Genomic DNA, 15,287 nt, shown 5'->3' on the forward strand with positions numbered 1-15,287 from the left:
CTGGGGGAGGGGGAATGGGAGTCGTGTCACAGTGGGGGGGGTGTGTCTGGGGGAGGGGGAATGGGAGTCGTGTCACAGTGGGGGGGGTGTGTCGGGGGAAGCGGCAGGTGTCACAGGGGTAGGACATGTAAAGCCAAGTGTATCAGAGCATGCGCTACGACACAGCAGCGACGCGCCGTCACACGTGTACGCATGCGCATTTCTGGACCGTTGTCCCACGTGCTCCCTCATCCGCCCGTCGCAAACAGCATGCGCCTGCGCGTTGCACGCCCGCCGGTAGCACGCATGCTGTTCTCGTCCAACGGTCGCCCGCCATCGGCATATGCGCCTGCGCGTTGACGGCCGTCCCGCCGGGCGCCTGCGCATTGGCATTCCCGCCTTGCCAGTTGGCGGCGGCGGCGGTCTCCAATGGCGATGTGCGAGGATGTGCTGCTCTGCAACTTCACCAAGTGCCGCGCCAAGCTGTCGGGCTTCGCCTGGGTGACCGCCTGCTCCCACGTGTTTTGCGACCAGCACGGCAGCGGCGAGTTCAGCCGCTCCCCCGCCCTGTGCCCGGCCTGCAAGAGCGCGCTGGCCGGCAAGCTGGACATCGTCCGCACCGAGCTCAGCCCTTCCGAGGAGTATAAGGCCATGGTGCTGTCCGGCCTGCGCCCCGAACTCATCCTGGACATCGCGTCGAGAGCGCTGGCTTTCTGGACTTACCAGGTCAGCTTTGACCTCCTGCAATACCTCCCCCTAGCGGCCGGGAGGGCCCGTAACCTTTCGAACACTGCCCCTTCTACACGGGAGGGTGACTAACATCCACACACACCGCCCCCTCTGCCCGGGAGTCTGAATACATCCACACACACCGCCCCCCTCTGCCCGGGAGTCTGAATACATCCACACACACCGCCCCCTCTGCCCGGGAGTCTGAATACATCCACACACACAGCCCCCTCTGCCCGGGAGTCTGAATACATCCACGCACACCGCCCCCTCTGCCCGGGAGTCTGAATACATCCACACACACCGCCCCCTCTGCCCGGGAGTCTGAATACATCCACGCACACCGCCCCCTCTGCCCGGGAGTCTGAATACATCCACACACACCGCCCCCTCTGCCCGGGAGTCTGAATACATCCACACACACCGCCCCCTCTGCCCGGGAGTCTGAATACATCCACACACACAGCCCCCTCTGCCCGGGAGTCTGAATACATCCACACACACCGCCCCCTCTGCCCGGGAGTCTGAATACATCCACACACACCGCCCCCTCTGTCTGTGAGGGCCAATATTATCCACACACACCGCCCCCTCTGTTTGGGAGGGCCAATATTACCCACATATACCGCCCCCTGTGGCTAGGAGGGTCTGTAACACCCAAGTACACCGCCCTCTCTGCCCTGGAGTCTGAATACATCCACACACACCGCCCCCTCTGTCTGGGAGGGCCAATATTACCCACATATACCGCCCCCTGTGGCTAGGAGGGTCTGTAACACCCACATTCACCGCCCTCTCTTCCCGCGAGTGTCAATAACATCCACACACACCGCCCCCTCTGTCTTGGAGGGTCAATATTATCCACATATACCGCCCCCTGTGGCTAGGAGGGTCTGTAACACCCACGTACACCGCCCCCTCTGCCCTGGAGTCTGAATACATCCACACACACCGCCCCCTCTGCCCTGGAGTCTGAATACATCCACACACACCGCCGCCTCTGTCTGGGAGGGCCAATATTATCCACACACACATACCGCCCTCTGTGGCTAGGAGTGTGTATAGCACCTACGTACAGCGCCCACTCGGCCCTGGAGTCTGAATACATCCACACACACCGCCCCCTCTGCCCGGGAGGGCCAATATTATCCACATATACCGCCCCCTGTGGCTAGGAGGGTCTGTAACACCCACATACACCTCCCCCTCTGTCTGGGAGGGCCAATATTATCCACATACCGCCCCCTGTGGCTAGGAGGGTCTGTAACAACCACATACACTGCCCTCTCTTCCCAGGAGTATCAATAACATCCACACACACCGCCCCCTCTCTCTGGGAGGGCCAATATTATCCACACATACCGCCCCCTCTGTCTGGGAGGGTCAATATTATCCACACATACCGCCCCCTGTGGCTAGGAGGGTCTGTAACACCCACATACACCGCCCCCTCTGTCTGGGAGGGTCAGTAACCTCTTCACACATTTACAGCCGGGGCCGCTCATCCCACGATGTTGTGCTGAACTTCTACTCTAAACCTAAGGTCTATCTAACCTCCACCCCTACCTTATACGATCATCCATATGCCTATCTAATAGCCGCTTAAATGCCCCTAATGAGGCCATTCCACGGCCCCTACCACTCTCTGTGTAAAGTCCCTACCTCTGACGTCTCCCCTATATCTACCTCCACTCACTTCAAAACTATGCCCCCTTGTAATAGCTACCTCCACCCTATCCACTTTATCTATACCTCTGATCATTTTGTATACCTCTATCACGTCACTTCTCATCCTTCGTCGTTCTAAGGAGAAAAGCCCGAGCTCTCTCAACTTTTCCTCGTAAGACCTTCCCTCCATTCCGGGCAACGTCCTGGTAAATCCCCTCTGCACCTTTAGGGAGAGTCAATGACTCCTCACACACTGCCCTGACAGGCAAAGAGAGTCAATAACCTCCCCAAACACCATCCCTCAAGGCAGGGAGAGTCAATAACCTCACTACACACCTCCCCTAGAGGATGGGAGGGTCTTTAACTTTGTATTGATTGGGTTAATCAAATTGGAAATGGTCACTACGACAAGGAATTCCGAGAGTCCACAGGGAATAGTTTCCTAGAGTGATATGTCACAGACCCAAACAGGTATCTTGGATCAATGAAGCAGGTTTGATGAAGCATCGCATCCCCACAGTATGGAAACAAGCTATTCAGCCCAACAAGTCCACACCAACCCTCCGAACAGCATCCCACCCAGACCCATTCCCCACGTCAAATGTACCTAATGTAAACATCCCTGGACACTAAGACCAACTTAGCATGGCCAGTCCACCTAACCTGAGATAACAAGGTGTAGACCTGGATGAACACAGCAGGCCAAGCAGCATCAGAGGAGCAGGAAAGCTGACGTTTCGGGCCTAGACCCTAACCTGCACATCTTTGGACAGTGGGATGAAACTTGAGCACCCGGAGGAACCCCATGCAGTCACAGGGAGAATGTGTAAATTCCACACAGTTGGCCGAGGATGGAACTGAACCCAGGTCCCTGGGGCCGTGAGGCAGCAATACCACGATCTGAAAGCAAAAGATCCCCTAGGGAATAGTGATCATAATGTGCTAGAATTTAGTATTCAGTTCGAGGGTGAGAAACTCAGGTGTGATTCAACTCTGTTCAACTTAAATTCAAGGAATTGCAATGAAATGAGGATAGAATTTTCTAAACTGGTCCAGGTGGATAGATTAATAGGAAGGACATTAAGCAAGGAGTTGTAGGCAATTAAGGAAGTGACTCTTGACTCTCAGCAAAAGTACATCGTGGAAAAGAGGAAAGAGAGGGATAACCAAGGAAGGAGATTATTACATTGAAAGAAAAAGTATATGAGGCAAGAGTCTGTGATAGCTACAAAGATTGGATGAAATTCAGTTTCCAGCAAAGGAAGGCTAAAAAGGGAGAAAATAAACAATGAGGGAACATAAAAACTGACTGTAAGAGCTTCTTCAAATGCTTGAATAGGAAGAGAGAGGTCAAAGTTAATATTAGAAAAGGAATCTGGGGAACAAGGAAATGGCGGAGGAGTTAACCGGATATTTTGTATCAGTCTTGACAGTAGAAGATACTTGGAACATCCCGTCAATACTAAAGAATACAGGGGGAGGAATTAAGTTCCATCACCATCTCTAGAGAATTGGTATTAGATCAATTAATGAGGCAAAGCCCCCTGGCCCTGTGGTTTGTATCCCTGGATCCAAAAAGAGTTAGCTATAGAGATTGCGGGTGCATGGGCTGTAAATTTCCAAAAATCCTTGGATTCTGGAAAAGTAGCAGAGGATTGGAGAACTGTGAACGTGACACCCGCTATTCAAAAAGAATCGTCTGTTGTTGGAAAAGTGTTGGAATCAATTATTAAGGAAGTAATAGCAGAACGTTTGTAAAATCATAATCGAATGAAGCAGGGTCAGCCTACCTTCATGAAAATTGACGAATTAGAGTCTTTCGACCAAGTCTCAGCCAGAGTGGAACCAGCAGATGTGTTATATTTGGACTTCCAGAAGGCATTCAATGAAGGGCCTTGCGAAAGGCTCAGTTATAAGACAGCATGGTGTTGGAGGTAGGGTATTGGAACGGATAGGTAATTGTCTAAAGGGCAGGAAACAGTAGGGAGAAGAAGTTCTGTTTGGGTTGGTGACACGTGGTCATCGGGGTACACCTGGGATCAGCGGTGGGACCGTGACCATTCACAGAACATATTAATGACTGGCAGGAAGGAAGTGAAGGTACTGTAGCCAAAGGCAACTTGCGAGAGGGATACAAACAAATGACAGAGAGTTACTAATAGTTTAAAAAGTTGGCAAATGGAGTATAATGTGGGCAGGTGTGAAATTGTTCATTTTGGGAGGGAGAAAAAAACAACAGGACATTATTTAAATGGAGAGAAAAAGCGACATATTTGGGTGCAAAACACAGAAAGCTAGCACATGGGGGGCAGCAGGGAATCACGAAGGGTAATGAACTGTTGGCCCTTATTTCAAGGGGCTTGGAGTATAAGATTGGGAAGTCTCAGTGTATCAGGTGATGGTGAGACCACTTCTAGAGTACTGTGAGCAGTTTTGGTCCCCTGATTTAAGGAAAGATATCATTTCATCAGAGACAATTCAGAGAAGGTTCACGAGGATAATCCCACTCCCCCTCTCCCTGCAGGTCCGAACCCACTGCCCCCTCTCTCTGCCAGTCCGATCCCACTCCCCCCCTCCCTGCCAGTCCAAACCCACTCCCCCCTCTCCCTGCCAGTCCGAACCCACTCCCTCCTCTCCCTGCCAGTCCGATCCCACTCCCCACTCTCCCTGCCAGTCCGATCCCAATCCCCCCTCTCCCTGCCAGTCTAATCCCAGTCCCCCCCTCTCCCTGCCAGTCTAATCCCAGCACCCCTCTCCCTGCCAGTCTAATCCCAGTCCCCCCCTCTCCGTCCAGTCTAATCCCAGTGCCCCCCTCTCCGTCCAGTCTAATCCAGTCCCCCCCTCTTCCTGCCAGTCTAATCCCAGTGCCCCCCCTCTCCCTGCCAGTCTAATCCAGTCCCCCCCTCTCCGTCCAGTCTAATCCCAGTCCCCCCCTCTCCGTCCAGTCTAATCCCAGTCCCCCCCTCTTCCTGCCAGTCTAATCCCAGTGCCCCCCCTCTCCCTGCCAGTCTAATCCCAGTGCCCCCCCTCTCCCTGCCAGTCTAATCCCAGTGCCCCCCCTCTCCCTGCCAGTCTAATCCCAGTCATCCCCCCCTGCACATTACAGGTGACGACATAAAGAGATGTGTGACAATGTGAAGAGTGGTCCTTTGGTATGCCCATTCCTATGAATCTGTTGACTGGCGGACTGTGGGGCTCCTCCCTGTCCTAGTGCCCATTGGCCTGAAGTGGGCTTTAACCCCTGTCTGCCTCTCAGATTCACCAGGAACGGCTGTACCAGGAGTACGCCTACAGCAAGGCTGAGGGCCGACTGAGACAGATGGAGAAGCTCTACACCCAGCAGATCCAGGGGAAGGACATGGAAGTGAGCAACACCCGCGGCGAGGTCGCTTCCCTCAAGAAGCTGCTGGAGGAGTACAAGAAGAAGTACAGCGAGATCTCGGAAAAGCTGATGGAGAGGAACAGACAGTACCAGAAACTGCAGGGTCTGTACGATAGCCTGAGGCTCCGCACGCTGGCCATGACAGGGAAGGGAGACTCAGCCGCGCCTGCTGCATCTTCAGGAGCTCTCTATGGCTTGCCCACGGGTAAGAGGCTGGCCACTGCCTTAGAACAATTCGTGTCTCCAACCCTCCCTGCTTGCTGTTCACTACCCCCCCACCAAAACATCTCGCTTTCTCTCTCTCGGTCTCTCCCTCTCTCTGTTCTTCTCTCTCTCTCTCTGTCTCTTCCTCCCTCTCACTGTGTCTCTTCCTCCCTCTCTCTTACACTGTCTCTCTCTTTCTCTCTCTTGGTCTCACCCTCTCTCTGTCTCTTTCTCCCTCCCTGTCTCTGTCTCTCCCTCTCTCTCACTGTGTCTCTTCCTCCCTCTCTCTTACACTGTCTCTCTCCCTCCCGCTCACTGTTTTCCTATTTCTCTCCTCTTTCTCCCTCTCTCCTTCTCTCTCTGTCTCACTGTGTCTTTCTCCATGTGTCCCCCCCATCTCTGTTTTTGGCTCTCTGTCTCTTTCTCACTATCTCTTCGCCCCCACCTCTCTCACTCTCTTTCCCTCTCTCTCTAACTCAGTCTCTACACCAACCTCCCCCCCGTTTTTTCTTTCTGTCTCTTTCTCCCTCTCTCTCTCTTTCTTCATCTCTCTCCCCCCTTTTTTTTCTCTTTGTGTCACTTTCTCTCTCTCCCTCACTGTCTTTTTCCACGTGTCCTTCCGTCTGTGTTTCTTTTTCCTGTTTCACCCTCTCTCTCTGTCCCTCTTCCTGACTATCTCTGTGTCAACTTTTTCTTTTCGTTCTCATGGTCCATTGCCTCAAATCCCACTCTCCATATTCTCGCATATTTCTTCATGTTGTTATCTTTAATGTGGAGACGGGGAGTGGGATCGGACTGGCAGGGAGAGGGGAGTGGGATTAGACTGGCAGGGAGAGAGGAGTGGGATCGGACTGGCAGGGAGAGGGGAGTGGGATTAGACTGGCAGGGAGAGGGGGGAGTGGGATCGGACTGGCAGGGAGGGGGGGGGTGGGATCGGACTGGCAGGGAGAGGGGGGGGTGGGATCGGACTGGCAGGGAGAGGGGGGAGTGGGATTAGACTGTCAGGGAGGGGGGAGTGGGATCGGACTGGCAGGGAGAGGGGAGTGGGATTAGACTGGCAGGGAGAGGGGAGTGGGATCGGACTGGCAGGGAGAGGGGAGTGGGATCAGACTGGCAGGGAGAGGGGGGAGTGGGATTAGACTGGCAGGGAGAGGGGAGTGGGATCGGACTGGCAGGGAGAGGGGAGTGGGATCAGACTGGCAGGGAGAGGGGGGAATGGGATTAGACTGTCAGGGAGGGGGGAGTGGGATTAGACTGGGAAGTGTGTGAATTGGGAGCCCATACAGAGGGTATGGGGACATCAGACTGTCTGTGTGTGGAGACAGAGACGGAGATGGGGATTAGGTCTGTCTGTGGGTGGAGAGAAGGGGGAAGAGGGTGATTAGGCCTGTGTGTGGGTGGAGGGGGAGGTGTGGGGTGTATTAGGCCTGTGTGTGGGTGGAGGGGGGGTGACATGGGGTTAGGCCTGTGATTGGGCAGAGAGAAGGGTGGGTGAGAAGGGTATTCGGCCTGTGGGTGAGCAGAGAGAGGAGTGGTTGACAGGGGTATTTGGCCTGTGTGTGTGTGTGTGGGCAGAGAGAGGTGTGAGTGAGAGGGGTATTCAGCTTGTGTGTGGGTGGGGTGGGTGAGAGGGGTATTCGGCCTGTGTGTGTGTGGGGGGGTGAGAGGAGTATTTGGCCTCTGTGTGTGTGGAGGGGGGTAGGCCTGTGGGTGGGCTGTAAGAGGGGTGGGTGAGAGGGGTATTCGGTCTGTGTGTGTGGGCAGTGAGGGGGTATTTGGCCTGTGTGTGGGTGTGGGGGGTGTGAGAGGGGTATTCAGCCTGTGTATGCGTGGAGCGGGGGGTGAGAGGCGTTTCGACCTGTGGGTGGGCAGTAAGTGGGCTGGGTGAGAGGGGTATTCGGCCTGTGTGGGGGTGGGCAGTGAGAGGGGTATTTGGCCTGTGTGTGTGTATGTGTGCGAAGGAGAACGGGACGTTGGAGGGGGGCTGGGCTCTGACCACCTTCCTGTTTCTCTCCCTCCAGGGGGCCTGGTGAAGTACGTCCCAGCTGAGTCCCCCCACGGCAGGCCGGGGGAGACGGTGGCGATTTCCGTCTGCACCCATCCTTTTTTGGCTCTCCCGCCCCGGAGAGGGCTGGCGGTTTTTTTTGCCTTCTCCCCCGGCGAGGAGGGGGTTCATGATCACCAGCCCCCCCAACCCCACCCCCCACAGCATCAGCCGCTGTCCCTTAGCCTGGGGGCTAACAGCTTGTACAAGATGAAGAAGATGTGAACACGACGTGGCGGCTGGGAGGGGTGTCGGGGGTGAACTGAAGGGGCCGCACAGCGACGCGCCGACCCACGCTCGATTCCTGTTTCTTCCATCGGCAATCGCCAGGCCTCCCCTTCGCTGCTGCACACCACCCCACCCCACAACTCCCTCCGTCCCCCTCTCTGCCAGCAGCGAGAGCCCCTGTCTGGGTTTGATTGGCGGAGGGGGGTGCTGGGTGGCAATTCTCTGCTTAATACGCCTCACATTCTCCACTCGAGTCCCTTCCCTGTTCCTCAGGGCTTCACTCTTTTGACGTGTTTGTTTGAGAGTTCTGTCAATTAAACTTCTTTTGCCTTTGAGTGGACCCCAGACATCTGGTCTCTTGTCTTTCGTCCGACCCTTTTCTCTTTCACAATATCTGGGGATTCTGTATCGTTTTAGCAGCATGTCCTCCAAAAACCCTGTCTCTGTGCCAGGGCGAGCAAAAGAATGACTCCCCCTCCCCATCCCCACACAGGCCTAATTCCCTCTCTCCCGACCCACAGAGAGATGTAACCTCTCTCCCTCCCCAAACACAGACGGACCTAATGCCCCCTCCCTCCCCACCCACACACAGACGGACGGACGAATCCCCCTCTCTCCCCCAACACACAGACGGACCTAATCCTGCTCTTCCTCCCCACCCACACTGACCTAATCCCGCTCTTCCTCCCCACCCACACTGACCTAATCCCCCTCTCTGTCCGCCCCCCCCACCCACACACAGACGGACCTAATCCCCCACTCCATCCACACCCACAGATGGACCTTTGCTGCTAAAAAAAATGGAAAGGTTGCATTTGGTCAGAATGGTGATCCACGCCTGGGGAGTGTCGCTGTATGCAGAGACCCAGGGGGAGCAGATACATAGTTCCCTGAAAGTGGAGTCACAGGTAGACAGGGCGGTGAGGGAGGGGTTCGATTCGCTGGCCTTTATGGGTCAGTGCATTGAGTACAGGGAGCTGGGAGGGTCATGTTGGGGATGTACAGGGACATTGGTTAAGGCCACTTTGGGAATACGGTCTTCAATTCCGGTCTCCCTGCTACAGGAAGGATGTTGTGCAGCTTGAAAGGGGTTTGGAAAAGATTTACAAGGATCTCGGAGGCTAAGCGGTAGGGAGAAGCCGGAGCTATTTTTCCTGGAGTGTCAGAGGCTGAGGGAGTGACCTTGTAGAGATTTATAAAATCATGAGGGGTATGCAGGGGGTAAATACACTAGGTCTTTTCTCACAGGGTAGGGAAGCATAGGTTTAAGGTGGGAGGGGGAAGATTTAAAAGGGACCTGAAGGGTAACTATTTCACACAGAGGATGGTGTGAGTACGGAACAAGCTGCTGGAGGAAGTGGGTGGGGGCTGTTACAGTTACAGCATTTCAAAGGCGTCTAGGTGGGGACATGGATAGGAAGGGTTTAGAGGGATAGGGGACTAAAGCTGGCAAATGGGACTGGATTAATTTAGGATATCTGGGTCAGCAGGATTGGGTTGGGCTGACCATGGGCAGCGAGCTGAGGGAATCCGCTCTGCCTTTCTACACCAGTCAGCGGTAGGAGACGGGCAGGTTCTGCAAGAAACAAGGAGACAGGCAAATGGCGTGTTGGTCTTTGCTGGAAGAGGGCTGCAGTTCAGAAGTAGGGACATCTGACTGCCCTGTGCCAGGTTGTTACCGGGACCAACCCGCAGAATAAGCACCAAGAGACAAAGCAGGCTGAATGCTACAACTTTGGAGGGGAGTTCAAGAGGAAAGGGAACTCAGGGGTCACTGAGGCTAGCCAGGCACACTGAAACATAGTCACTTAACAGGATCCTCGGGTTTATAACCAGAAACACAAGAGTGTGAAAGCAAGGCAGTATGCATGTCCACCCTCTGCGATGTTTAATTTCAGTGACTGGTGTTTTACACTTTCTCGCCATTCAATCCAGGTGTTGTGTTCAGCTCCGCATGCCCCCCGGAAGGTCACTTCTATCCTTCCAGGCTCCTTTACTCACAGGCACAGGTGTGACCTAGCCAGGGCTCCGTATAAGGTGAAGCATGACCTGTCGCCAGGGGGGGTGGGGGGGGGGAACGACTGTTACCCTAATTCTAACAGACCGCGGGCTGGCTGAGAACTTTCTTCTCGTGTTTGGGAGTCGGGGCGGGGGGGCACCGGATTTGTTCCTGTCACGAGGCACAACAGTCAGGAGTGGAGGACACGGATGGCTGGTTCTCACACACACACACGCACACCTGAACACAGCAATGTTTCCAATTCACCACTTTTAATCACTCACTTTACAATCACAGCTCACTTTAGGACAACAAACTGCACAATCAAGAACAACACACACGCAAAAACAAAAATGTACTGTTCTGGAAGTACACCAAGAAATATATATAAATATATACACTTTTGTTTTAGAAAAACATGGAAAATATATACACTTTGCAAACTGTATCAAAGGCATCGTGGGACACTGTATCAAAGCAAGTGATGGGACACCTTTTGTGCGCCCCCCCTCCCCACCTCCCTGGGGAATTTAATCATCAGGGGCGGCCGGGGTGCTGAGTGGGACAGAGGATCCCATGTCGAATGCCTGGCCTGTGCTGAGGTGGCCCTGGAGCTCGGCGCAAATTCACAGGCCAGACAGAGCAGGGACTGCTGCATGGAGCTTCGGTAAAGGGCTGGGAGCATATCGTGTGTATGTGTGTGTGTGAAAGTGCGTGTGAGATGTGAATGCGCGCGAAATGTGAATGCGCGCGAAATGTGAATGCACGCGAAATGTGAATGCACGCGAAATGTGAATGCGGGCGAAACGTGCGTGAGAGATGTGAATGCGCGTGAAATGTGTGTGAAAATGTGAATGCGTGCAAGATGTGAATGTGCATGAAATGTACGTGAGATGCGAATGCGCGCGAGATGTGCGTGAAAATGTGAATGCGCGCAAGATGTGAATGTGCATGAAATGTACGTGAGATGCGAATGCGCGCGAGATGTGCGTGAAAATGTGAATGCGTGAGTGAAAATGTGTGTGTGAAATGTGAATGCGTGAGAAAATGTGTGTGTGTCAAAATAGGAGTGTGCGTGTGTGTGTGTGTGTGAACGAACATGAGTGTGAGACTGCAAGTCCAGCAATGGGAGAGAGGACCCGTGTCTGCAGGTGGTTTCTGGAGGGTGGTGAGGGGGTGGAATATGGTCACATCTGCTTGTAGTCCCTGGGAAGGCCTTGCTTTATCTGCTGGTGGTCACTGCGAGTGGGCAAGGAAGGGAAGGGGATAGGGTGGGGTGGGAAATAGGCCATATCCCCCGGTGCCGAGGCCTCTACTCCATCTGAGGTTTGTAGGCGACAATTGCTGCTGCTTCGCTGGTGGGACTCTGCTTTCTCCCATTCACCAGCAGGACCAGAGGGGATTCCGCTCGGATGTTACTGAACGAGAAATGCTGCAGGCAGACAGAGAGATGCACAAAGTGACATAACACGAGGGAGAAACTGCAGAAAACTGCCACACAACGACACTCGGGCCTTGTGCACGGATCCCAGAAAGCTAGCACACCGCGTGGGGGGTCAGCAGGGAATCAGGAATGGTAACGGACACGTCAGCACTTATTTCAGGGAGGGGGAGCATGTCTGCAAGTCTACAGCTGCTGGGGGGAGAGAAGTCTCGCTTCCCCCTTATTTAAGGGAAAGATATCGTTTTGTTTTGGCGGGGGTCAGCTCAGGGATGGTCCCCGGGTACCGAGGGCCTGTCTCACGAGCAGGGGTTAGACATGCTGTGGTTTAGGAGAATGAGAGGCGAAACACGCAGAAGCCCACCAGGGTCCACACCGGGAGGATGCTCCCACCCCCATCATGGGAGAGACTAGGGCCGGAGCGGCATGGTCTGAGAACGAAGGGGGTGCCAATTTCGGACTGAGATGAGGTTCTCTCCCAGAGTTTCTGTGGGTCTGTGTGTGTGTGTGGCGGGGGGGGGTGCGCAGAGAACCTGTGGCTATTGAAGGCTGAGACAGAGAAACTCCTGATCAGTCGGGGAGTTGAGGGTCACGGGGAAAGTGGGTGTGAGCAATGTTGGGTCAGCATGGGCCCAACTGAAGCAGCTCGAGGGGCCGAATGGCCTCCCCCAACAACCCCTTTGCCAAGTCCTACCATCTTCTGCCTTGAGGCCTTCTGGAGTGTAAATGGAAGTTTGTTTATGTGGTGGGAGATGCGTACACACAGGCTGATATCGCAGTCTGTCTCACCTTGCCATTGTGGTCTATGCTGTGCTGTTTAAGCTGTGGTTCGGGAATAGCCACAGTGTCTCCGATAAGGACGCCCCAGCTCTCCGCAATGTTGTACACCATCACGGCCAGGCACGTTCCCTCTGTGTCCATCAAACCGAAGGTACTGAGGGCAAAAGTCAGGTAAAGTCAGAAACCCTGATAACCCCGTCTCCCTTTAAATGCAGTCCCCGATAACACCGTCCCCTTTAAACGCAGACCACATGACACTGTCCCCTCTAACCACAGTCACCACAGCACCGCCCCCCCCAACGAAACACGGTCCCCACAGCACCGCCCCCCACTAAACGTGGTTCCTCATAGCACCGCCCCCCCCCCACTAAACACGGTCCCCACAACACTGCCCCCCACTAAACACGGTCCCCACAACACCGCCCCCCCCCCCCCACTAAACATGGTTCCCCACAGCACCGCCCCCCCACTAAGCGTGGTTCCCCACAGCACCACCCCCCCCACTAAATGCGATCCCCACAGCACTGCCCCCAACTAAACACAATCCCCACAGCACTGCCCCCAACTAAACACAATCCCCACAGCACTGCCCCCAACTAAACGCGATCCCCACAGCACTGCCCCCAACTAAACGCAATCCCCACAGCAATGCCCCCAACTAAACGCGATCCCCACAACACTGTCCCCCCACTAAATGCGATCCCCACAACACCGCCCCCACTAAACACGGTCCCCACAACACCGCCCCCCCCACTAAACGTGGTTCCCCACAGCACCGCGCCCCCACTAAACGTGGTTCCCCACAGCACCGCCCCCCACTAAACACAGTCCCCACAACACCGCCCTCCAACTAAACGTGGTCCCTAAAAACATGTCCCCACTAAACGCGGTCTCCAATAACAACATTCACACTCAACACAGTCCTTGATAACACTAACCCTGCTAAACGCAGTCCCCATTAACACTGTCCCACTAAACGTAGTTCCCCACAACACTGCCCCCCACTAAACGCAGTCCCCACTAACGTCCCCACTAAACGTGGTCCCCGATAACACCATCCCCACTGAACGTGGTCCCGATAACACCGTCCCCAGTAAACGCGGTCCCCAATAACACCGTCCCTGATAAACCATCCACACTAAATGCAGTCCCCGACAACACCGTCCCCATTAAATGCGGTCCCGATAAACCATCTCACTAAATGCAGTCCTCGATAACACCACCCCCTCTAAATGCAGCCCTGGATGACACCACGAGGAACGTTTCTGACTCACAATGGCACTTTCTCCTCGTCGGTCAGACTGAAGACAACCTTGCCAACCACCACTGAGCCTGTGTTTGCTCCGGGATTCAGGCCGCGCAGTGGTTTCAGGGTGAGAGAGACCTCCTTCCCGCTGGCACTGGTGTACGTTCGGTCCTTGTACGTGGGGAGCTCTTTGTTCTGAAGGCTGGCCATCATGTTGTTTAGCCTTTTGGCCTTCAGCATGCCCTAACGGTATAACCGTGGGAACATCAGCCCCTTCGCCCTCCGACACTACAGCAATACACGGCCAAACGGCCACACACCGTGAACAGTCCAGCTCAGAATCTACAGTGGGCTGCAGTCCTGGCTGACCACACACACACACACACACCCAGACACTTGCACATGTACGCGCACGCCCAGATGCTCGCACACGCATGCGCATGCCCAAACACACACACGCCCATACACGCGCACGCACACACACCCAGACACACGCACACGTACGCGCACGCCCAGACACTCGCACATGTACGCGCACGCCCAGACACTCGCACATGTACGCGCACGCCCAGACACTCGCACGCACACCAAGACACACGCACGCACACCAAGACACATGCACGCCCAGGCACATACACGTGTGTGCTCAGACACGCGTACGCCCAGACTGACACACGAATGCCCAGACACTCGTACACACACGCGCATGCTCAGACACGCACACACACACACACGCACGCGCGCCAGGCTCTGACCATCTCCGATGAGAGAGAGTGTAACCATCACCCCCTCCTTGACATTCAATGGCGTTACCCAACACCAACATCCCGGGGGTCCCCACTGACCAGAAACCGAGCCGGACCCAGCCCCATGTAAACACAGGGGACTACAGGAGCGGGTCAGAGGCTGGGAACCCTGCAGCGAGTAACTCCCACCCTTCACCCCTCCCAAAACCTGTCCCACCATCAACAAAGCACAAGGCAGGAGGGGGAGGGAATGCTCCTCACTTTGTCCTTGGTTGGTTTGGAGCTTCTCGGTGTTGCTGGAGCTGCCCCCCCATCCAGGGACAAAGCAGCACCTCCCCCTCCACCAAAACACTCGATGGGCACCACATCCACAAACGTTCCCCCCACCACCAACGCTGAGCCGTAGCAGTGTGTACCATCTACAAGATGCCCTGCAGGGACTCACTGAGGCTCCTTAGACAGCACCTTCCAAACCACACACCCCCCCCAAAAAAACGGCCACTTCCACCCAGAAGGACAAGGGGCTCCAGGTACACAGGAACACCAGCACCCCCCCCACTGCAAGCTCCCATCTGAGCACCCAGACCCACGCTCGGTGATAGGGAATGGGTTCTGGGAGGGTGGGGGGGGGGGGGGGAGGTGGCGGTGTCACTCACCTTCTGCTGGAGGAGGGAGGTGAGTCGCTGCAGGAAGGTGAGGAGCTGCTGTTCCCGGATGCGAGGTTCAGGCAGGGCCGGGTCCAGGGCAGAGGCTCGCGCAAATCCCTGCAGGGCCTCGGAGTAACTTTCAGCATATTTATACAGCTGTACGGGGTAGTGGGGGAGACAGAGGGACACAGGGA

General features: G+C 55.1%; 2 protein-coding genes across 2 annotated transcripts; one reads left to right on the forward strand and one right to left on the reverse strand.

The window, feature by feature from the left end:
• Positions 1-401: 401 nt before the first annotated feature.
• Positions 402-8,231, forward strand: LOC125448972 (E3 ubiquitin-protein ligase CCNB1IP1). Its single transcript, XM_048524498.2, has 3 exons — positions 402-705; positions 5,633-5,963; positions 7,984-8,231. Exons 1-3 carry the CDS (start codon positions 409-411, stop codon positions 8,229-8,231), a joined length of 876 nt encoding a protein of 291 aa, XP_048380455.2. The 5' UTR covers positions 402-408.
• Positions 8,232-10,490: 2,259 nt separating this feature from the next.
• On the reverse strand, positions 10,491-15,252 carry ttc5 (tetratricopeptide repeat domain 5; the record flags this gene model as incomplete). Its single annotated transcript, XM_059643938.1, has 4 exons — positions 10,491-11,665; positions 12,464-12,608; positions 13,729-13,943; positions 15,103-15,252. Coding segments are annotated over 4 exons (630 nt in total), but the record flags the coding sequence as incomplete, so codon positions are not given.
• Between the last annotated feature and the right edge of the window lie 35 nt (positions 15,253-15,287).

The sequence above is a fragment of the Stegostoma tigrinum genome, unplaced genomic scaffold (genome assembly GCF_030684315.1).
Source record: "Stegostoma tigrinum isolate sSteTig4 unplaced genomic scaffold, sSteTig4.hap1 scaffold_341, whole genome shotgun sequence".
Classification (NCBI taxonomy): domain Eukaryota; kingdom Metazoa; phylum Chordata; class Chondrichthyes; order Orectolobiformes; family Stegostomatidae; genus Stegostoma; species Stegostoma tigrinum.